The sequence below is a fragment of the Pristis pectinata genome, chromosome 5 (assembly GCF_009764475.1).
Source record: "Pristis pectinata isolate sPriPec2 chromosome 5, sPriPec2.1.pri, whole genome shotgun sequence".
Classification (NCBI taxonomy): Eukaryota; Metazoa; Chordata; class Chondrichthyes; order Rhinopristiformes; family Pristidae; genus Pristis; species Pristis pectinata.
The window spans coordinates 58,532,067-58,556,267 of NC_067409.1; the positions used below are offsets into that span (position 1 = coordinate 58,532,067).

At 39.4% G+C, this 24,201-nt stretch overlaps 1 protein-coding gene across 6 annotated transcripts in view; it reads left to right on the forward strand.

Annotated features, from left to right (window-relative positions):
- The first annotated feature begins 222 nt into the window (after positions 1-222).
- Positions 223-24,201, forward strand: part of mios (missing oocyte, meiosis regulator, homolog (Drosophila)) — a 38,143-nt gene continuing 14,164 nt past the window's right edge. The window contains exons 1-8 of one of the 6 annotated variants that reach the window (XM_052016764.1): positions 223-290; positions 9,824-11,232; positions 12,997-13,095; positions 13,460-13,720; positions 15,547-15,716; positions 15,812-15,877; positions 19,517-19,675; positions 21,466-21,618. In XM_052016764.1, coding sequence (XP_051872724.1) covers positions 9,936-11,232; positions 12,997-13,095; positions 13,460-13,720; positions 15,547-15,716; positions 15,812-15,877; positions 19,517-19,675; positions 21,466-21,618 — 2,205 coding nt within the window. In that variant the 5' untranslated portion in view covers positions 223-290; positions 9,824-9,935. Of the gene's footprint in view, positions 402-8,684; positions 9,699-9,823; positions 11,233-12,996; positions 13,096-13,459; positions 13,721-15,546; positions 15,717-15,811; positions 15,878-19,516; positions 19,676-21,465; positions 21,619-24,201 lie in introns of those variants that run through there. The other 5 variants (XM_052016762.1, XM_052016768.1, XM_052016765.1 and 2 more) reach the window with 5 other exon arrangements.

Below are 24,201 nucleotides of genomic sequence, written 5' to 3' on the forward strand. Positions count from 1 at the left end.
ATCTGAAGGAGAGAGGGAGGAACCCAGAGGTTGTGAGTTACCTGAAACTGGAAAATTCACTGTTCACACCCCTGAGTTGCAGACTATCCAGGCGAAATATGAGGTGTTGGGACTCACCCTGGTAGTGCAGAACAGACAGGTCGGTGTGGGAATGGGGGAGGGTCAGGTGTTGCCGCCGTCGCGTCACGTGTCACGTGAACAAACACGGCGCGCGCGGGCGAGGGCGCGCATGCGCTGGCCGGGGCTTCGGCTTTTCCGGATGAAGCCGGTACTAACGGACGAGCTACCGGGTGAGAGCCCGGCTTTGGGTTCGCGCCGGTCGCCGGGTCGTAGGTTGTGGTGTCTGTCCTCAGTGCGGCTGGTTACCTGTGGTTAGTTGCCGACGCGACGCTACTGGTGATGTAGGTTGGGAGAGAAAGAAATTATAGAGCGTCGGTCGGCCGGGCCGTGGGGCGGGTTATTCGGCCCTGTGCAGCGGCCGCTGAATCGCGACGTGGAAGCGGTGGGAATGGGACTGCGGCCCCCTCCCCATGGGGGTGGGCCGGGGATGGGGGTTACGTGTGGGCCGGGGATGGGGGTTACGTGTGGGCCGGGGGTCACGTGTGGGCGGGGCGCGGAACTATTTGGTAGCGAGATCAGCAAAAATAAGAGTGACGTGTGTCAATCACCGGCAGGGGCGGGGCTTGGGTCACCGGCCCCTCCCCTTTAGCGAGGGGAAATTATTTGCGCTGGAAGCCCTGCGGGAAACTTAAATCCAGTATCCGGATCTGGTCGACGTGTCATTTTTTTTTGAAAAGCAACGTTGTGAGTGTATGTGAGATTGCAAAACAACTTAAAAGCTCACGGTTATTCCTTTTTAAAAATCATTTTTGTAAGCTACAAGCAGCCGCGATGAGCACTTTTACAGTGGGGGTTTGAGGTTGTGGCGAACTGTTGGAGAAGTGTAGCTGAGGCCAAGATCAGGTCGGCGTTAATTTTCATGAATGGCGGAGCAGGATCGCGGGGCCCACATGGTTTACTCCGGCTCCTCTATTTTGTTCTTTGGTTCTGTAAGGCTGACTGAATGTCAAATTTGGAATGGAAATACTGAGTTCATGCGGCATTTGTGGAGATAAAAACAGTTAATATCGGTGAAGTTTCTAACACATTAGCTTTTCGCTCCACGTATGTTCCCTTATCTGTTGAACATTTCCGGCTTCTGTAGTATTTAGCTTTTAGGATGAATGTTAGATTTGTCCTTTGCAGGCATTTAGTCCTGAGTATGCATTGGCTGCTCTATTGAACAAGTGGAATTATAACATACTCAATTTGGATAGCCAAAGAATCTCTTTGTATTGCTTAAAAGATATGTGGGTCATTTGTTCCAATTTTTGATTACTACCAGTTATTGCTACTACTTTGTTCTTTAGGATAATGCAAGTGGGGATATAACTGGATAATATGTATTGTAATACATAACTTGCTGTTGAAAGTGTGAATGCACACTTAAGATCAGCATATAAGATGTTTCAAAAGTTTCATGGTTTAGGAGTTAGTCTGATTTCCTCCCTTAAATTTGCAAGATCAAACACCAAAGATGTCTGACAACAAACAATGCTGGAAGAGCTCAGCTGGTCAAGCAGGATCTGTAGAGACACAAGGAGTATGTCAATGTTGCAGGTCAAGAACCTGAGAGGGAACAGGAAAGATTTCCAATATATAGCAGTACATGGAAGGTGGGCTGGAAGCTGATAGGTGAAACCAGATGGGCAGGGGATGATGGGCATATGGAATCTGGATAATGGATGATGGGCAGAGGGTAAATGGAAGGGGGTGGGAGAGATGAAGAAAACTAGGTGAACAGATGAGTGTGTGTGGGAGAAGAACACCGGGGGTGTAGGTTACCTAAAACTGGAAAACAGTGTTCATACCATTTGGCTTGTAAACTACCCAAGTGGAATACGAGATTGAACGAGAGGTGAAATGTTCAGTTCTGGTCACCTCATTATAGGAAAGATGTGGAAGCTTTAGAGAGGGTGTAGAGGAGATTTACCAAGATGCTGCCTGGATTAGAGAATGTGTCTTATAAGGAAAAGTTGAGCAAGTGAGGGCTTTTCTCTTTAGAGTGACGCAGGATGAGAGGTGACTTGATGAGAGGTGTATAAGATTATGAAGGCTCTTCACAGAGTGGACAGCAGCACTTTTTCCCCAGGGTGGCAATAGCCAATACCAGAGGATATCTGTTTAAGGTCAGAGGAGGAATGTTCAGGGGAGACGTCAGAGGTAGGTTCTTTACACAGAGAGTGGTGGGTGTCTGGAATGCACTGCCGGCTGTGGTTGTAAAGGATGATACAATGGAGACTTTTTAAAAAGGCTCTTAGGGACATGGAAGTAAGAAAAATGGAATGATATGGGCTGTACAGGAGGGAAAGGTTAGATTGATCATGAAGGAGGTTTTCATATAGTTTGACACAACATCGTGGGCCGAAGAGCCTGTACTGTACTGTTCAATGTTGTCCTTCCAACGTACATCTGGCCTTTCTGTAGCAAGGCTGAGGACAGACAGGTCGGTGTGGGAGTGGAAAGGAGAGTTCAGAGACACGTAACTGGAAGGTTGAGGTGGCTGTTGCAGACAGAGTGTACGTGCACTACAAAACGATTGCCTATTGTATGCTTGCTTTCACCAATGTAAAGGATGCCACATTTGCAAGTGCCAAATGCAGTAGACCAGGTTGGAAGAAGTGCAGGTGAACATCTGCCTTACCTGGAAGGACTGTTCAGATTCTTGGACAGTGGTGAGGGAGGAGGTGAAGGGACAGCTATTACACCTTCAGTTGCAGGGGAAAGTGCTGGGGGATGGGGAGTCCCATAGAGAGTGGTCCCTGTGGAAAGCAGAAAGTGAGGGTGGCAGAAGGGAAGATGAGACTGGTGGTGCGATCACATTGGAGTTGGTGGAAATGGCAGAGGATGTATGTTGGATACGAAAGCTGGTGGAGTGTTGTCACCAAAAATGTCCATTTGATTTATGGTCAAAACCAGAGGCAAGTAGTGAGGTCCTGTTGGCGCTCAACTGTCAGAGTATCTTTTGGGGGGGGGGGGGGGGGTGGATGTTGAGAAAGGCCTTAGATTGCAACAGTATTTTGCTCTTTGTATTTTAGAAAAATCCCAAGCCTTAAATCAGTAGCTTCATTGTGTCACATTCTGATTCGCTCCTGGAATCTCTGCTTCCGTTTTAAAATACTTCTTACAGCACCCAGACCCAACCTTTTGTCACTGAGCCTGTAATAGTGTTGTATCGTGTTAAGGATGTGGTGATGTTCTTCTGCAAGAACTTTGAAATGTTTTAAATACATTTACAGATGTAAGTTGTTGTTATTGATATTCTATATTTGGAGTGTTGAGGTTGCTGGAATGGCCTGAGTAGTAGGCCTTCCATCAGGAAGCGCTAAAGTTGAACAGGAATCTAACCTTGTGTGTGACCAATGATTTGAAAGAAATTATTAGAGAGACCCTATATCCATCTGCCCCATTTCTTACCTTGCTCTTGGGTCCTTAAGGGTAAATTCCAAGTAAATGCACATCTTGCCTTGAGCTTGTGGTCTAGTTGGAGTCTCTCAAAATGAGTTTTCACTCCTGTCACACTTCTTGAATGTCTCTGATCAATAACATCCAATGTGACTGTCAAAGGTAATGTTTTCCTCCATGTGCTTTCTTACTTTCCAGCAGCCTTTAGTTTGTTGAATACATTGTTGAACAGCTGGGTAGCACCACACATGTGGTTCCGTTTGTACTATTTGGTCGTTGCTAGAGGATAAACAATAAATGCTTCTATCCATGCCGACACTACTGCCTCTATCTCTATAGGATGTATTCTTGGCTGCTTCGTAATTCTCATCATCTTGATCTTCCTTGTGTATACCAATGATACCCTACTTCATCATGTTCCCATATCTCTTGAGCTATTCAGTCTTTATCTGTGCTCCCTCCTGGCTCTACCACAGCATTGAATCACCCACAGCTTGATTTGGGGAGGCTGTTTGTTTGATGTAATGTAGGACTTGGGGTAGGGGAAGCATCTTGGCTAGCAAAGTGAATACTGTTCATTGCTGGGGCTGGCATCTCAGATTGTTACCTCTTGGTGGATGTGATGCCTCTTCCCAGGCCAGAAACTTCTCTCTATGGTAACAAGTTCATGGTCACTGGCCACTAAGTGCAGAAAGAGGTAGAGAGCAAGAAGAAAAAAGGATGACAGCGTGATCACAGGATTGGGGTGGTCTGTCAACACATCGATCAGCTGCTGCCAGTCCCCAGCGATGGCTTGCATTCACTATTCCAGCAGGGTCTAGTTCTGAGCCTCACACACCAGGGCCAAGCAGCTCGCTGCTTACCCCTGCTCTCACAGGCAGCCTTGCCACACTCAGCCAGAGGATTCTTTGTAGGTTCCTGGTGCAGCAATGGAGAAGGCAGTGGTTATGTCAGGTCTCTGGCACTGCAGAGTTGTCTGTAATACTTCTATTTATAATGCTGTTATGACCACCTTTGGTGCTAATTCTATTAATGGTCTTGTTCTTGGATGTTAAGCAAGATACCGGTGTATCTCCTGGACTGAAAATTCAGCTCAGGGGGAGCTAAACATACTGTTTTAATGTTCCGTCAATTTTTATTCTTGATTGTATTCCTTGGAAGAAATTCACTATTTACAACTTTGCTAAGGCTTAAATACACCAGTAGTGCTCTTGACCTCTCTGTGGGAAGTAAGTGCTACTTGATAAAACTGCTTAAGATATTTTCCATCAGTTTGCTGATGGTTCCGAATAGTCTGTTTGAGCAGAAATTATTTGGTTTGAATTTGTTATGCTTTTTATGAAGAAGGCATAGCTGGACAGTTTTCCACACTTTCAGGTAGATATTAGTGTTGTAACTGTACTGGAAAAGATTAGCTAACATTGGGGCTTATTCTGGAGTGAAAATCTTTAGTAATACAGTAGGATGTTCTCTAGTCCCTCACTTTTTCTATATTTAGTGCTGTTAGCCGTTCCTCGATAATAATAGGAGTGAATTGATTTTGCTGAACGATGGACATCTCAGGAAGAAGCCATGATGGATCACCCACTTCTGACTGAACGTGATTGCATATGCATAAGTTTATCTTCAGCACCCAGATGTTGAATACCGCCATTGTTAAGGATGGCGTTGTTCTTGAAACTCCTTCCATTAGTGTTTACTTGTTTACCATTCACAATTAGATGTAGTAGGACTGCAGAACCTTAATTTGATCTGTTGGTTGTAGGGTCACTTATCTTGATCTGTTGCACACAGATTTTGCTGTTTGGAATGCACATAGTTATGTATTCCAGATGAGCATCTCATTTTTATATACACCAGTCATTGCTTCTGACATACCATTAACTGCTACTCATTCAAAATTGCAGAATTAAAAGCAACAGCAACAATGGAGTTCATATTGGTGCTACACAATAACATTACAGCTGATCCCACTCCTCATTGACCTACATATCCCTTCCTTTCGATACCTAACCAGTTCTTTTTTGAATATCAATTGGCAATTCAGTCAGGATCTTAACCACTTAAGTGCAAAAAAAAATGCTTCCTTGTGTTACTTTTGCTGCTTTTGCCATTTGCCTTCATTCTACGTTTCCTAGTTCTTGACCCTTCTGCTAATGGGAACAGTTTCTCTTTTACTGTATCTGAACCCTTAATAATTTTAATACCTCCATTAGAAACCCTCACGCCTTTCTCTATTGCAAGGAGAATAACTCCAGCTAAATTATAATTAAAGAACAGAATCACTAATGAGAAAAGCAGCTAGAAAGTCTGTCATGAGAACTAACCTCTAGAGAAAATGGAAAATGAAACTTAATGAAAACATTGTTATTACTCCTTTAGAATCTATAACTTCAGGTGAATTTTTGAAATGTAAACTGTTTCCCAAAACTGTAATTTAACACAGTGTTGAAATATATTCATTAATTCATTAAAACATTTTACTGGAAGACTCCATGCAGTGGAACTTGCGAGCCATTATTTTGTATGTTGAGATTGTCAGCGTCTGCTATCTTAGATCGAAATTGACAGTAATTTTATTGTCATTGCTTTGCTGCTCCTGGACAGGGGTATTGATTGTACCAACAACATAATCTTAAGAAATCAATGAGTTGACAAGAACGTCAAGTTTTTATGTACCATTTTTGTTGCCTTGGATCAGACCCTGAAAAAGATGTGCCTTTCTGCTTGAGATACAGTGGCATGCAAAAGTCAAAATTTCTGTTACTGTGAATAGCTAAGCGAGTAAAAGATGACCTGATTTCCAAAAGGCATAAAGTTAAAGGTGACACATTTCTTTAATATTTCAAGCAAGATTACTTTTTTATTTCCATCTTTTACAGTTTCAAAATAACAAAAAAGGAAAAGGGCCTGAAGCAAAAGTTTGGGCACCCTGCATGGTCAGTACTTAGAAACACCCCCTTTGGCAAGTATCACAGCTTGTAAACACTTTTTGTAGCCGGCTAAGAGTCTTTCAATTCTTATTTGAGGGATTTTCACCCATTCTTCCTTTCAAAAGGCTTCTAGTTCTGTGAGATTCTTGGGCTGTCTTGCATGCACTGCTCTTTTGATGTCTATCCACAGGTTTTCGATGATGTTTAGGTCGGGGGACTGTGAGGGCCATGGCAAAACCATCAGTTTCTGCCTCTTGAGGTCGTCCATTATGGATTTTGAGGTGTGTTTAGGATCGTTATCTTGTTATAGAAACCATCCTCTTGTCATCTTCAGCTTTTTTACAGACGGTATGATGTTTGCTTCCAGAATTTGCTGGTATTTAATTGAATTCATTCTTCCCTCTACCAGTGAAATTTTCCCTGTGCCACTGGCTGCAACACAAGCCCAAAGCATGATCGATCCACCCCGTGCTTAACAGTTGGAGAGGTGTTCTTTTCATGAAATTCTGCACCCTTTTTTCTCCAAACATACCTTTGCTCATTTTGGCAAAAAGTTCTATTTTAACTTCATCAGTCCACAGGACTTGTTTCCAAAATGCATCAGGCTTGTTTAGATCTTCCTTTGCAAACTTCTGACACTGAATTTTGTGGTGAGGACGCAGGAAAGTTTGGAGTAAAAAGGGTGCAGAATTTCATGAAAAGAACACCTCTCCAACTGTTAAGCACGGGGTGGATCGATCATGCTTTGGGCTTGTGTTGCAGCCAGTGGCACGGGGAAAATTTCACTGGTAGAGGAAAGAATGAATTCAATTAAATACCAGCAAATTCTGGAAGCAAACATCACACAGTCTGTTTAAAAAAAAGCTGAAGATGAAAAGAGGATGGACTACAAAATCCAGAATGGATTACCTCAAGAGGCACAAGCTGAAGGTTTTACCATGGCCCTCACAGTCCCCAACCTAACCATCATCAAAAATCTGTGGATAGACCTCAAGAGCAGTGCATGCAAGATGGTCCAAGAATCTTACAGATCTAGAAGCCTTTTGCAAGGAAGAATGGGTGAAAATCCCTCAAACAAGAATTGAAAGACTCTTAGCTGGCTACAGAAAGAGTTTCAAGCCGTGATACTTGCCAAAGGGGGTGTTACTAAGTACTAACCATGCAGAGTGCCCAAACTTCTTGCTGCGGGCCGTTTTCCTTTTTTTTTTGTTATTTTGAAACTGTAAAAGATGGAAATAAAAAAGTAACCTTGCTTAAAATATGAAAGAAATGTGTCATCTTTAACTTTATGCAGTTTGGAGATCAGGTCACCTTTTACTCGCTTAACTATTCACAGTAACAGAAATTTTGACCAGGGGTGCCCAAACTTTTGCATGCCACTGTCTCAGTGAGACTTTACTGCCTAATTGTTTTGGCTCTGCATTCTCTTAAATTTTTAAAGTTCAATGGGCTTTTTTTAAAATCTTTGTATATAATCTTTTGGTCTGTACCTTAATCTTGTGTGTGTCTGTGTGTCTCTCTCCCTCACTCTCATTTAAAAATGTGTAGTTCCTTTATTTGCTCTTTGTTGACTTCAATGCTAATTGATAGCTGGTAACAGCTGACATTGGGAAGATTTCCTTAAATATCTGGTTATCTCCAAGGCAGGGACTTGGAGATAACCAGATACTTACGGAGATCTTTCTTTGAGATCTGATTCACCTTTTATTTCACTGCAGACTGCAAAATCTGTGCTAATATTTCTGCACAAAGCTGCACTGTACTCTAAAAGCAGGTTCTGCAGGGTGATTAATTTCTCGCAATGCATCAAAAGCATTTTAACAGCACAACTACTTGAAACGATAGTAATGTCTGAATGAGGACAAATTTCTCATTTATTAGTTCGTATTGGGTATCTTGTACAATAACATATATGAAACATTACAAGAAGTTCATTCCTTCGAGCCTTTTATGTTCAAATTGTACTTAACAGAAAAGTAACTTGCCTTTAACAGTGCTTTTTTAAAAAAAATGGAAAAACTAGGAATTGACTGAATCAGTTGGACTTTAAAAACATGCAGCAGATTTAGTTTACTGATGCTAGATTTATTAAATTCAATTTCACAACTTGCCATGTTAGAATTTGATTCATTGGTTGCTGGGTTAATGGAAAACGCACTAGCGCACTTCAGGGGGTGGGGAGGGGGGGATAAATTGGAAGTGTGTCATGTTGAAATGATATCTGTTGACATCCAAAATTTAGGGTTTCTTTTTCTCTCAATTCCCTTTGGGTTCTTTTGCCATTTTGCATTGGGCCCATGCCTTAAAATCAGAGAGCCAAACAGTGGGTCCTTTGGCCCATTGTCCATGCCAACCATCAAGTACCCTTCTATTTTAATCCTACTTTTCCTCTTGCATCCTCACCAACCCTTTCTTTCCCCCCTCACTTTCTTAGCACCTACTTCCTCTAAGGATATTTTACAAGGACCAATTGACTCACCTAGAAACATGTCTTAAGCATGTGGAGGGGAAGAACTGGACCACCCAGTAAAAACCCATTCACAGGGAAAATGTGCAAGCTCCACTCAGACAGGATCCAAGCTCATCAATGAGCTTGGGTATCTGGAGCTGTGAGGCAGCAGTGCTAATTGCTGCACCACTATGCTGGCTTAATTATTGATTGATTGATTCTGATTATTGACCCTTGGTTATTTACGGTTTCAAAACATTTTGAGCACCTTTTATTAAATTTCCTTCTAACCTTCCACGTTCTGGAAAAAAGTGCTACCTTGGCATCTCTTATCTCTTCATGACTGAAATCCCACATTCTTTAATATTTTAAGAAAAATTCTCTGTACCCTCTCTTAGAATAATTTATATTTTTAGTCCTGAACATTCTGAAGGAATCTGCTGTAGCTTGTTTGTTACCTATATAATAATGAGTGTTGCAGTTCATGTTGCAGAGCTGAGGGGATTCCAGGCTGTAGGAGACAGAGTGGAAATGTATTATTTTGCTTTGGGTTTTTTATTAATTTGATTTTAATTAACTAATTTTAGTTTTCACTAAATTTGAATACTTTTTAAATGTTTCTGTTAAATTCAATGGCACCTGTGACGTGGATGCTATTTGGACCTTGTAGTTGTACTTGAATGCAGAGGGCCAATGAAATAAGCCCTCCACATTTAGCCCATGCAGACTCTTCCAGTCAGTTAGGCTCAATCCAGCATGACCTCTCCCGTTTTCTTAGCACCAAAGTTGGAAAGTTTTGGATGGATAGAAAGGTAATTAAAATATTATTTATTTATACTTCTTATTGAAAGATGAGCATGTTATAAACTTTCAGCTGGCTATAGCTAAACAAAATTATTTACTATTTATAAACCAAAATAATTTATTTTTCTTACAGTTTTGTAATGATACAAACACATACCCTTCACTGTGTATCTCTTCAATCAAATCGATAATGGAAATGATAAAGCTTTTGGAATGAATCATCTTCAAATCTAGCAGGAAAAAAAATGAGTGGTTCAAAACCTGATATTCTATGGGCTCCGCATCATGTGGACAGATTTGTCGTTTGTGACTCTGAACTTTGTCTTTATCGTACTGAATCAGTTGGAAATTTTGAAGCTAAAGCTGGTTCTTTGAGGCTTTCCGAGGACACCACAGCCACATTGCTGGCAATTAACTCTGACACCCCTTATATGAAATGTGTGGCTTGGTATCCTAAATATGATCCTGAATGTTTACTTGCTGTTGGTCAAGCCAATGGACGGGTTGTCCTTACTAGCCTTGGTCAAGATCGCAATTCTAAATTCAGAGATTTGATAGGTAAAGAATTTGTTCCTAAGCATGCTCGTCAGTGTAATACACTAGCTTGGAATCCTGTGGACAGCAATTGGCTTGCTGCTGGATTGGACAAACACAGGGCAGATTTCTCTGTACTCATTTGGGATATCAGCAGCAAATATGCACCAGAAATTGCAGTTCCAGCAGAAAAAGTCCGGCTTTCTGCTGGTGATACAGATGCAGGACTTGTAGTGACAAAGCCATTATATGAACTAGGCCAGAATGATGCAAGTCTCTCCCTTTGCTGGCTCCCAAGAGACCAAAAACTGCTTTTGGCAGGTATGCATCGCAATCTTGCAATTTTTGACTTGAGAAACACCAGCCAAAAGATGTTTGTCAATACAAAAGCTGTTCAGGGTGTAACAGTTGACCCTCATTTCCATGATCGTGTGGCATCTTTCTTTGAAGGGCAGGTGGCAATCTGGGACCTGCGGAAGTTTGAAAAGCCAGTACTGACGTTGACTGAGCAACCCAAACCACTAACAAAAGTAGCTTGGTGTCCAACAAGAACTGGTTTGTTGGCCACATTGACTAGAGATAGTAATATAATTCGTCTGTATGATATGCAACACACACCAGCACCCATTGGGGATGAAACTGAGCCTACCATAATAGAAAGGAGTGTTCAGCCATGTGAAAACTACATTGCCTCATTTGCTTGGCATCCAACAAATCAGAACCGTATGGTTGTGGTGACATCAAACAGACTGATGTCAGATTTCACTGTCTTTGAGCGAATATCATTGGCATGGAGTCCAACTACTACTTTGATGTGGGCATGTGGCAGGCACTTGTATAACTGCAGTGAAGAGGGAGAAACTAGTTCTGGAGAAAAGGATGTTGCCACAAAAATGAGACAACGAGCACTGTCAAGATATGGGCTTGATACCGAGCAAGTGTGGAGAAATCATTTGTTGGCTGGAGATGATGACCCTCAGCTGAAATCTTTATGGTATACTCTACATTATATCCTTTTGATTAAGATTCTTGTTAGCAAAGGAATAGTTCTATCAAAAAAAAATAGAAATTATTGTTTACAAAGTGATAAATTTTGCAGTAATATTTTAAGGCCAAAATTTAAATAGAGTTTAGAATCTTATTTTGTTATACTACCATATTTCAAAGGAAATGAAACATGCTATGATTTTTATTTTTGATTACCGGAAGGGTCTGTATCTCAGACGATGTGCAAAGCGATGTTTTATGGGAAATTAAACCAAGGCAGGACATGCACATTGAATGGCAGGGCCCTGGGGAGCGTTGAAAAACAGTGGCCGAGGGGTACAAATACATAGTTCGCTGGAAGTGGCAACACAGTTGGACAGCATGGTGAAGAAGGCAAATGGCATGCTTGCCTTCATTGGTTGGGGCATTGAGTATAAGAGTTGGGACGTCATATTACAGTTACGCAAGATGTTGGTGAGACCACGTTTGGAGTACTATGTGCAGTTCCACTTGCCATGCTATAGTAAGGATGTGATTAAGCTAGGGAAGGTGAAGAAATGATTCACAAGCATGTTGCCAGGGCTAGATGGCTTGAGCTATAAGGAGGGGCTGGGACTGTTCTCCTCGGAGTGAAGGAGGCTGAGGGGTAACCTTTGAGGTTTATAAAATCATGAGGGGGCATAGATAAGATGGATGGTCAGATTCTTTTTCCCAAGGTAAGGAAGTCTAAAACTAGAGGGCATAAGTTTGAGGTGAGAGGGGAAAGATTTAAAAGGGACTTGAGGCACAGGTTTTTCACACAGAGGAGTTGGTAAGTATATGTAATGAGTTGCTAGAGGAAGTGTAGAGGTGGGTACAATTACATTTAAAAGATGTGGAGAGGAGAGATTTGGAGGGATGTGGGCCATCGTATTTTTCATCTGGATTCCAGTATCTGCAGTCCTTTGTTTCTCTATGGTTATCTTAATGCTTGGTACTAAGCATAATAAACATCCTGTTTGCACTTCAGTCTGCACTGCTTGTAATGTTTACACTTTTTATAAATGAAAAATAGAATTGCAATATGCATTGCTCAAAGGATTTTGGAAAAAATCTGAAAATGATAAAAATTGAACTTCAAAAAGGTATGTTTACTATCATCTATTAGGGAAAAAAGTTGCAGTTTCTGATAGAGCCCCTAGAAATATTTCTCCATTGTAATTTTCTCTTTATTGAAAGTTATCAACGGCTTATATGTTTGCCAGATACATCTAGCTATTGTAAAAGTACTTTAACATTTAATTAGATCTCTTTCTTTGATATGATCACACAAATGACTATTATGTGTTACAACTTTTTTTGAAGTTATTATCCCAAAGTTCAAGAAGAAAGGGAGAAATTTCATTTGTCATAGTGCCTTCTACAACCTCGGGGCATACTAAAGTGCTTTACACCTAGTGAGATGCTTTTGAAGTGAAATCATTGTAATAGTTTACTGTAGTACCCAATTTTCACTGTAAAAGAGATTGAACAAAATGATGTATACAACTGGCTGTGAGCTGTCTTGAGGCTAATATGTCAGCCATCGGTGCTGATTAATGAGGACTGCAGCTGTTTGATGGCAGAAGTGCGATTGTAGGTTTGAATAGGGAATGTTCAAATTGTGGAAAATTAAGGTTACAGTATATTACGAGGAGATGCTGAAGCATTTAATTTTTTATTTTGCCAACCACTATTGAAGCTAGGAAAAAAGATCTACAGTCAATTCTTTTTCCTTTTATGTTGCTTTCCTAAATTTGTGATCACTCATGAAACAATATGCTGAAGATGCAGAACAGAAATCATCTGTGAACAAAGTGCCCCTTGTTTACTCTGGCATTAAAACGATTTTGAAATCAAGTGCAGGTGAGTATGAATTAATCTAATTGCAATTTCTGATATATATAAATGCTCGTCGTTTCATGTTCCAAGTTACTTTTCATGTTTCTTGGGATCTGACTTTAAATAACAATGAATAATTAAAAAATGTACATTATTTAATCTACCTGTTTATGCTTTTTATGGGATTTAACTTGTCTGTCTATGCTGAGACAGTTTGAAACACTGTCTATATGCACGTTTCCAGATGTAAAAACTTTGTTGCAGATTAGAACATTGGAATAGTCAGGTTCAGTTAACAAAAGCATGGATGTATTTATTTTCTAGAAACCAATTTATTCTCTGAAGCACCGTTATCACCTTTATTTGTTTGAAATTACTCCATTACCAGAGAGAAAAACAGAGAGCTATAAACATAGTTGGACTGGATCGGATCGACAGACAGATGTGATCAGGTACCAGAGTGAGGAACGATGTTTGGCTCTTCAGCTTTGTGGCTGGATCCAAAAGGGTCCAGATATTGATGTGGGTCCTTTTCTGAACTCATTGGAACAAGGAGAAGAATGGGAAAGAGCTGCTGCTGTTGCGCTTTTTAACCTTGACATCCGAAGAGCAATAGAGATTCTCAATAAGGGAGCTGCTTTAGGAAAAGGTATACCATTCATTCTTTTATATTGTTTGAAGCCATTTAATCACAAAAATGTCTCTTTTATATGTATTATTGCCTTTTATTTCATTCAATGAGAGGAAAAAGACTATTAGTTTGTTTTGAGTGACCAAATGAGAAGAATGCAGGATAGATGCTCCTTTTGTGTGTGAAGGCTTTAAATGACAACATTTCTCAAACTTTAGGACTAGTGTTTTCTGTTGGTTTTTGTTTGTAATTTTTAAGGTACTGTGTACTTTTAAGTTGACGTTCCATGGAATCTAAATTGAACTTCCATATGTTGGTTTCTAAACGTTGTACTAGGAATACAGATTTACCCACAAATCGGCACAGCTCCAGCTCAAAATAATAAGCATGGTTCAGGTTTGTGCCATTTATGACCCTTTGAAGAGACATTTACAAATCTCATTAGTTTTTTTTTAAGTTGCAAAATCTAACTAGATTTGTAATGTCTCTAATGGGTGCTTGGATGAAGTATTTAATTTAATAGGAACTGAAGAGGCTAATGCAAATGAGAAGGTTTAATAGAAATCTGTTTTTTTCCCCATTGATTCAGTTCACTCACTGGTAGTGCAGTTTTTTGGGATGAATGCATTTTGGGGTATATTCATAAAATGGTACCAGGTAACCTTTAGTACATCATTTAGTATTTATATGCAGATTAAAAACAAATTCATGTTCTATTATATGTCCTGATTGCATTGCTTCATGAAAACAAAATTGAGTTGTGATTATGCAAATGATTTTGTGTGGAAACTTTTAACCATAAATTTACCATTGTAACATATTGCACTATTTAACTCATATTGCACCTAGTTTGATAATGCTGCCCAGTGCCAAAACAGTAACCAATGTGATCCTTGTTGAAATTTATAATTGTGTGTATATACACATACATTAATGTAACATGTATATAAATATGCTCCACACCAGCTAAATTGTCTATGTTTAAATAGAGAGGTACCTATAATAATATTATTGTAGTTTTCTCTCATTGTTGATCTGAAGAGCCAGTTTAGATTTATGGTGTTTTTTTTTGTAAGAGTAGGATTTTAAACCCCATGGTCTTCTGACTAGGCTAAGACTAATACTCACTTTCATAAAAGAAAATATTAATTGTCCCACTAATTTGAAAATACACCATTTTTAAAACAAAACGCCATATCTTGAGACAACTAAGTCCTGTTTGTAAGAGCCTAACCGAAAGGGGGCTGCCAGTACTGACCAGGCCAAATTATGTAGAATTAGGGGAATCTATCTTGGTGCACTTTGCATAAGTGTGATTAGCAGCAAAACCCAGGTAGTCTGAGGAGAAAGAGACTATATAATGTGGAGGATGGTGAATCTTTAACAGAAGTGAGCCCATCAGAAGAATAAAAGTATGGTTCAATCTTTGAGGTCCTGACTACAATTTAGATGTAAAATCCTCAGTTAGGCTTGTATCTGCTGGATGACATTCTTACTCTGACTTTTGTTATGAGGCCAGGGGCTAGTAAACATCAGTATTTTTGTTTGTGTAAATAGAGACCTTACAAACAATACACTGGAAAAGGGCAAGGTCAACTTGAATCCAGTGAGTCTTCGCATCAAGGATGCACTGCATTTCTGTGGCTTTTCAATTAAAATGTGTTCCCTGCACTGCATATTTGATTATGGCAGAAACTGTAATCCTCATCTGGATCAGGTTGTTAATGGAAATGGGGTGGAGCTGGATATTTGACAGGGAATACTATTTTCAAATTGTTTTCGACAATATGTTTTTGAATAAAATTTAAAGTGGTAGTTTGTAATGAATACTTTGTGATTTGCAGCAGATTTGAACCTGAATGTTGTAGCTATGGCACTGTCAGGTTACACAGATGAAAAGGATTCTTTGTGGCGAGAAATGTGTAGCACCCTAAGACTGCAGCTAAATAATCCTTATCTGTGCGTCATGTTTGCCTTTCTGACTAGTGAACCAGGATCATATGATGGTGTACTGGTAAGCTCTTTTTGTAACATTTAATGTTTATAATTTTGATCATTAACATGTTTTGTAAGTCAATTTTGTCATTTTATTTCCATTGCCCGCTTTAGTATGAGAGCAGCGTAGCTGTACGTGACAGAGTGGCCTTCGCTAATATGTTTCTTAATGACACCCAGGTAAGTGTAAAAGTTCATAAATCCATACTCAATACACCTAACGTAATATTTATGCTGTTTGCTATTCCAGGCTAGATGTGGTAAGGCCCACTAAACTTATTTTGCTGATGGATGTCAAATCACTTGGATGTGTCCTTTGTTGCCTTTTGGAGTTTTGCATGCAGATAGCTCTATTGTAGCTGTACCAGGTTGGTAAAATATGCCTAAGTGGAGGCTGTGCTTCCCCCATTAGCCTCCCCAGGACCCATAAAATAGGAGTTAGAACATAGAACAGTACAGGGCCTTTGGCCCATGATGTTGTGCTGACCTTTATTAACCTGATCCACATTCAAACTCTTCACCTCCCATAACCCTCTATTTTTTCTTTCATCCATGTGCCTACCTATAATAGTCTCTTAAATGACCCTATTGTATCGGCCCCTACAACCACCCCTGGCAGTGCCTTCCAGGCGCCCACTGCTCTCTATGTAATAAAGAAAAAAGAAACTACCTCTGACATCTCTCCTGAACTTTCCTCCACACACTTTAAATGGGTGACCTCTAGTATTGGCCATTACTGCCCTGGGGAAAAGATGCTGGCTATCCACTCTGTCTTTGCCTCTCATAATCTTATGAACCTCTATCAAGTCGCCTCTCATCCTCCGTTGCTCCAAAGAGAAAAGCCCTAACTCGCTCAACCTCCCCTCATAAGACATGTTCTCCAAAACAGGCAGCATCCTTGTAAATCTCCTCTGTACGCTCTCGAAAGCTTTCACATCCTTCCTATAATGTGACGACCAGAACTGAACACAATAATCCCAAGTGTGGTCTAACCAGAGTCTTATAGTGCTACAGCATTACCTCTCGGCTCTTGAACTGAAACCCCTGGCTAATGAAGGCTGACACATTGTACACCGCCTTAACCGCCCAATCAACGTGTGGTAACTTTGAGGGATCTATGTACTTGGACCCTAAGATCTCTCTATTGCTCCACACTGCTAAGAGTCCTACCATTAACCATCTGCCCTGCATTCAAGTTCAATCTTGCAAAGTATATCACTTCACACTTCTCCAGATTGAACTCCATCTGCCACTTCTCTGCCCAGCTCTGCATCCTGTCTAAATCCCATTGCAACCTTTGACAACCTTCTGCACTATCTACTACACCACCAACCTTCGTGTCATCTGCAAACTTACCAACCCACCCTTCTGCTTCTTCAACCAAGTCATTTATAAAATTGATCCTTGCTTCTGATGGACTGTAAGAAGGAAAATAAGATGCTTACTAATACACCAGTACCACTTCTTTTACTTTCCATTGAACCAGAATCAATCTGACTTGATGCTGATTTTTTAATATATATATATAGATATAGATATAGATATATATATATAGATATAGATATATGTAGGACATCCTAAGATATGACATCCCAATATGTACTGATTTACATGTGTGCTGGATAATGCAGGCCTAGACTTCGGCAGATAGATTTGTCCTTGGTCTGTCACAGTTAATGTGGCATTAGGCCCTTATTAATAATGGAAGCTATCCTCAATATGATGACAAGGTATTAGCTTTGTAAAGATTATTCTTAACCCATCTGTTATTGACAGAAATGCCCACGACAGGTATGTTGGAGTAAGAGGGCCCAGTGGATCACTCTGTTGCTCTGCAAAATACTGGAAAACCATGAGTTTGTGCAAATGAAGAAGTAAAAGAAATTAGTATTAGTTGGGGGGTGGGGGTGTGGAGTTCTGGAGAAGTTAATGAGCCTGAAAACTGATAAATGCTAGAGTTTTGAAAGAGGTGACTATAATCAATGTACTGCTTATCATCTTCCAAAATTCTCTAGATTCTGGAATGATTCTTGCAGATCAAGGGGTAGCAAATGTGACCCTACTATTCATGAAGGGAGGGAAAGAGAATGTTGAACTGCAATGTGGTAGCCATGAAAATGCTGGTATCCATATTAAAGATATCAAACCACTTAGAAAATAGTAATTTGATTGAGCAGAGCCAATTTTTGGCTGCCCAGCCAAAAAAAGCAATGGATGACCACCAGGTGGAGCAGTAGGTGCAGGTGGTGCTGGAGTCCCATGAGCTAAACCATCTCAAAAAGATGTACTCTGTTGAGCTGGTTGTGGAAAACCAAAATAGCCATGTTTGTGGCACCATTGATGATTCTGCTGCAAAGGAAAGGAGGAAAAAGATTAGGAGAGCTAAAGTGATAAGGGATTCACTTTTAAGGGAAACAGATGTTTTTGTCACTCTGAACGAGATTTCCGATAGTATGTTGCCTCTCTGGTGTCAAGGTTGGCTGCAGGACATTCTAAAAGGGAAGAGTAAACACTCAGATGTTGTGGCCCACATTGGTACTGACAACAGGTAAAAAGAGGGATGGTGTCCTGCAGTACCAACTTGGAGAGCTAGGGAATGGATTAAAGAGCAGGACATCCAAAGTTGTAATGGCTGGATTACTTACAGTGCCACATGCTAGTTAGTATAGGAGTAGGAGGATAGGTCAGATGAATGTGTGGCTAAAGGGATGGTGCTGGGAGGAGAGCTTTCTGGATCATGGGTTGTTTCTAGGGATGCAAGAACCTGTATCAGCTGACGAGTCATTCCTGAACCAAAGCAGTACTAATATTCTTGCTGGTGCTGTTGGGGAAGATTTAAAATAATTTAGCAGGGGAGGGGGGCACAGAATAGATTCAGGCAGAATTCCTGGCCTCCACTCTTGTGAGACAAGTAAATTCTCCTTTTCTCTACCAATCACCAAATGTATGTTCCTCGGATACAGACTTCTCATCCTCAGAAAATGGGTCTCTCTGCTGTTCTATTGGAAAACCAAATCCACTCTGTGCAATCTTTTCTCATAACTAAATATCTCTGGTCTAAGAATATGTTTGAATATCTCTTGTACCATCCCAAGTAATATTGCATTCTTCCTTTTTATGGTATGACTAATGCTGCATACTCTACTCTAATTGTGAGCTAATAATATTTTACGGTCATTGTATAAAATCCCTGCAATTACTTGTCTTTGTTGAAGGGTAGGTGTATAAATATGTCTTGACCATCCTACCAACTGGTTATTCCAATTTCATGGACTTATTTTCATGACCAACTTCTTTGGAATTTTTTTATGGAGTTGTAGAAGAGTCTAGGGACAGGTGAGAGGGTAGGTCATTTAGGACCAAAATGAAGAGAAATTACTTATTCAGAGGGTGGTGAATCTGTGGAATTCTGTCCCACATATGGGCATACAGGCCAAGTCACCGAATATATTTGTGGAAATATGGTATTAAGGTAGAAGATCAATCCTTGATTGGATTGAGAGGCATAGAAAACCCGAAGAGCCAAATGGCATACTCCTATTTTTCTCTGTTCTGTGTATGAGTTTTTCATTATAAAGGTAAGTGGAAATTAAGTTTGTGGATATGAACTTAAAAAAAACTTATATTGAAATGTGGTCATGACTTTCACATCCTTGCATTTATAATTGCCATGGTATTTTTGTGCAGAATTAAGAGAAGCAAGTTTTACTTTTCCCAGATGCTTCAAATGTTGCTTGAATTTAGCTGCCTAATATAAGAAATTGAAATGATGCTATTTTTAGCTGTTTTGCTAAACTAATAATTGATACTGTCCTTTAGATTCTTCGGTACATTGACAAACTAACCAGTGAAATGAAAGAAGCTGGAAACCTAGAGGGAATTCTATTAACAGGCTTGACAAAAGATGGCATTGACCTCATGGAGAGTTATGTAGATAGGACTGGTGATGTACAGACAGCAAGTTTCTGTATGCTTCAAGTAAGTAAAATAAAATGGTGACAGCAATTACTATGTTTTATGTATGGAAAGAAAAGTTTGCACACTTGTAGTGTCTTTCATGACTTTAGGATGTCCCAGAACACTGTACAGCCAATTATGTAGTCTGAAGTGAACTTGTTGCAGGAAATATGGCAGACAATTTGTGCACAGCCTGCCCCCATGACAACATTGTGGGATATTGGTTGAGGGATAAAATCATCCAGGATAACAAGATAGCTTCCCTGTGCTGCTTCAGAATTGGTGGCATGGAATCTTTAATGTACTCCTGAGAGCAGATGAGGACTGATTTTAATGTCTCGACTGGAAAAAGGCATCCTTGAGAGTGTACAACTCCCTTTAATACCACATTGGGCTGCTAAAACTTTGTTTTCAAGCCTCTGATCACAAAGCCTTAAAATTGAGGTAAGAATGCTAACAACTGAGCCACAGATGTTTGTTGACTTTGTAATACAAGATTCTAACTGAGATTTAAGAAAAAAATATTTCCAACCAAAGAGCACTAAAAATTTTGAATGAGCTGCCATTCAAGGAAATGGAACTAAAGTTGGTAGTTGAGGGTTAATGAACTGGCAGTATAATTTGCAATTGAGGTGAGCTGAAGTTTTTGAGGAGTGAACTACATTTCTTGTCCTGTGTGCTTGTACATTAATGAAAGAACATCTATTTTTCACCAAATGTTGGCCCTCTTTGTGTATTCTTTGTAGGATACAAGCTTCATGATGTTAGCATTTCTTTGCATTTCCTGAATTGCTTTTTAAGGTAATCGTGCACTGCAGTTGCTGGGTAGTCTTTTTTTTGTTGTTTATACAACTGAGTGGGTTGTTTTTTTTGAGTCAATCATGCTGTGAGTCTGAAGTCACATATAAACCAGGTAGAGATTGAAGATTTATTTCCATATTTAAAAAAAAAACAAAATAAAACATTTATTTCACTAATGGCAATCCTGTAATTACTGGCAATTCCTTTCCATTCCAGAGTTATTTGATCAGCTGAATTTAAATCCTCCAGTTAATGTAGAAGTATTTGAAGTTGTCACTCCAGATCATTAATTGCAGTTTATTGATTTACAAGTGCAGGAGCATGACCACTATTCCACCCTTTCATGAAATATACTGGTTTAAATTACTGCTTTAGTACTGAAGCTTAAAACTTCATATTTTTGATACTTTAATCAGAGTCCCTAATTGTAATAAAAAGAATTCATAACAAGGAGCCAGTGATTCACGCTCAACATGCAGCCAACCAGGATGTCCTATCTTGATGAAAAAAATCTCCAGCATCTGCAGTCCTTTGTTTTGTGTCCTATTTAGTCAAATGAATGAATTGTGCAGAGCAACTCAAAGGGATGATGATTATTTTAAACAGTTACTGATTTGATTGGTAATTGCATAGAGTTAGCATATAAATGGTGGAAAGGAGTCGTGATTGAAGCATTTGTATAATATTTAAAAGAAGGCATGGTTCTAGCAGATTATTGTGAACTGTAGCTGACTTTGATGTTGCCTATGAAAATAGTTTTAAATTATTGGCTCAATGTCTTGAAAAAATGTTAACTTTTTCTAACCATGTTATAACTCTTGACCCATGGATAACTTGACTATAGTGTAGCTTACTTAAAGTAAATGTTAAAATTGTTGTGATTTTTCTATCTCTTCCCCCCCCCCCCCCCCATTTCCCCCCTCCCTCCCTCCACCCAGACAAATAAGTTCTGACCTCTGTTAAATGTGATTTCAGAGTATTTGTGAAATTTTATATTTTAACATCCTCAGGGTTCTCCCAGTGATGTTGTGAAGGATCCCAGGGTCCAATATTGGATTGAGAATTACAGGAACTTGCTTGATGCTTGGAGATTCTGGCATAAGAGGGCTGAATTTGACATCCATAGGAGTAAATTGGACCCATTTTCAAAACCTCTTGCACAGGTGAATGGATTTTGAACAAACTGAACAGTATAGTTATGTTAAAAATGTTTAGTTATGATAACTTGTTTCAAAAATAGATTAACTTGTTAACTTTCATTGGTTTCTACACTACGATAGAGTTCCAAGAACATTGGTACATGTTTCCTAGGGTTTTGTAGGAGTTGGCTATGAAGATGGTGCATACATTGGTTGTCAAAATTCTCTTGATTGTAGTACGTTTCCCGTAGAGTGAAAATTGGCAAATGTAACTCCACTATTTGAGAAAGGAGTAAGAGAGGAAAAAGGTGAACTATAGACTATGGTAACAGAGTATTTCGGAAGTATCAATTGGAGTGAGCAGAGTCGTCATGGGTGTATAAAAGAAAGTGTTTGACAGATCCGCCAGTTTTTATTGAGGTATGATATGGGGTAATATATAGGTGACCCTTACGTTTTGGCTTTTTGTGTAATGGAAATTACAGAATTCAGAAATCACTACCCAAAAATTTAAGATGCAGAGTAAAATTTGCTCTTACAGAATTTATGTGGGGGGATTTAAAAAAAGTAAATAAATTAATTTTTTTTTCAACTGGTGTTTCTTGATGCATGTGCAGATGATGCAGCCTTACATTATGGAAAATTGTGACTTGGACAATTTTCTACAAACGTGACCCCCACTGTAATGCAGGGATCACTAGTACTAGCTTGTATTGGTTAACATAAATGAGTTGTTGATGAGACCACATCTAGAAGAAACTGTATGAAATGCCAGTTTTGGTAGCATTGTGCAGGAGAAAAAGGGATGAATCTTGAGATAGGTGGAGCACAAAAATTGTGTGGGAAGTCATGGGTGCAGGAAAAGTAAGCTTGGGATTGAATTTAGGATATATTAAGACTATTCTGGGATGTATTCCCCTCCCTTTCTCCCATATGTTAAACTATGTAATTTTCTTTTCATAAGCTGGTAGCAACAGAATGTTATATTCATCATATTCTGGTTCCTTTGCTATCACAAACTTGTAACAGCAATTTCACCAAGTTGCATTTGGGTTCTCTTCAGGCATTTTTTTTAATTCCTGTATTTACACGCGATGGAACCATCCTCAAAACTTAATGGCTTTTCAATTTAGCCATCTAAATTGGGAACATTCATCATTTGCTGCTTAATTGTATTACTCTTACACAATTTCTATTTAATTCCTCAATCTTTCAGAGTGCATAATTCAGAATTGGTTATGGTTGGGGGTGAGCAAAGTACTTGAATTTTGGGTTACCCATTTAGGTCAAAATCATTGTATTAACTAATTTCAGATCTTTCGTAGTTACTAAGAGTTAATGTTTTTTGAGTAAATAATTCTATGTAACATTTTAGTCATGGCACATGAAATTTAAAAAAAAAACTGGCCTCGAATACTATGCCATTAAACAAGTTGGTTTTAGAAAATTGTCATTAGTGGAATTATGCAACTGGCTTTGGTGGTATTGATGGGAGAAATTCCTGAATGTTTATTTTTAATCTTTTAATTACTCTGAATCCATTTGTGTACATTAAGGCGGCACGGTAGTGTAGCGGTTAGCGCGATGCTACTACAGTGCCAGTGATCGGGGTTCGATTCCCGTCGCTGTCTGTAAGGAGTTTGTACGTTCTCCCGTGTCTGCGTGGGTTTCCTCCGGGTGCTCCGGTTTCCTCCCACATTCGAAAGACGTACGGGTAGGTAATTTGGGGGTTTAAAATGGGTGGTGCGGACTCATTAGGCCGAAAGGGCCTGTTACCACGCTGTAAATAAAAAAAAAATCTGTAGACCCAATACATAAATCTAAACTCATTATTTCGTCATGAAGATTGTTTAGTTCTAATAAATCAAGATGTTAATGTACTGAAATAATTTTCAAGCTTTTTATGTTTTTATTAGGATTCTTTAAATTTCACATTGTTAAATACTTAGCAATACAAAAAATTTTATAGTCTTCTAATTTAGTGCTCAGGAAAAAAGAAAAGAACTTTTCTTAACAGAGTGATGAAGCCTGTTTCAAAGCTATGTTCTTACTGTGAAATAAATTGCCAGCAGGATGCATCAGTGTTTTGTATGATCAGATTGTCCTTGCTGGAAATTCTCTGATCAATCTTTTGCCAGTAAGAGAAGTATTAAAGGACATAGTTATAATGGGTGAATCATGTTAGGATGCAAATCAGCCATGAATGAATTCTGAAGGGCTTGAGGTGTTGAAAAGCCTTCTGTTTATTACTCTCATTTGTCCACACTGGAGAACTTGAGTGCAAATTGATAAGATAATGGGCATGAAATGACAATGTTTGCAAGGATTCTGCCAGACTTAATAGACCTAAGAACAGGTGGTTGTCAACATAGCATTTGGTAAGCTGCCATCTTGTACAACTAGAACCAGTTCTTGACTCTGGAGCATTGCCTTCGAGGTAATCAGAAATTTAGTAGGAAAAATGCAGTGGTTATGAATGTATCTTCTAAGCTTCATGTTATGAGCAAAGTTCACTGGTTATTTAACATTATCACATGTAGTACTCCCGATATGTTAAGCAGATCAGTTGATTGAAATCTTCCCAGAAATAACATCTTGGAATTGAGA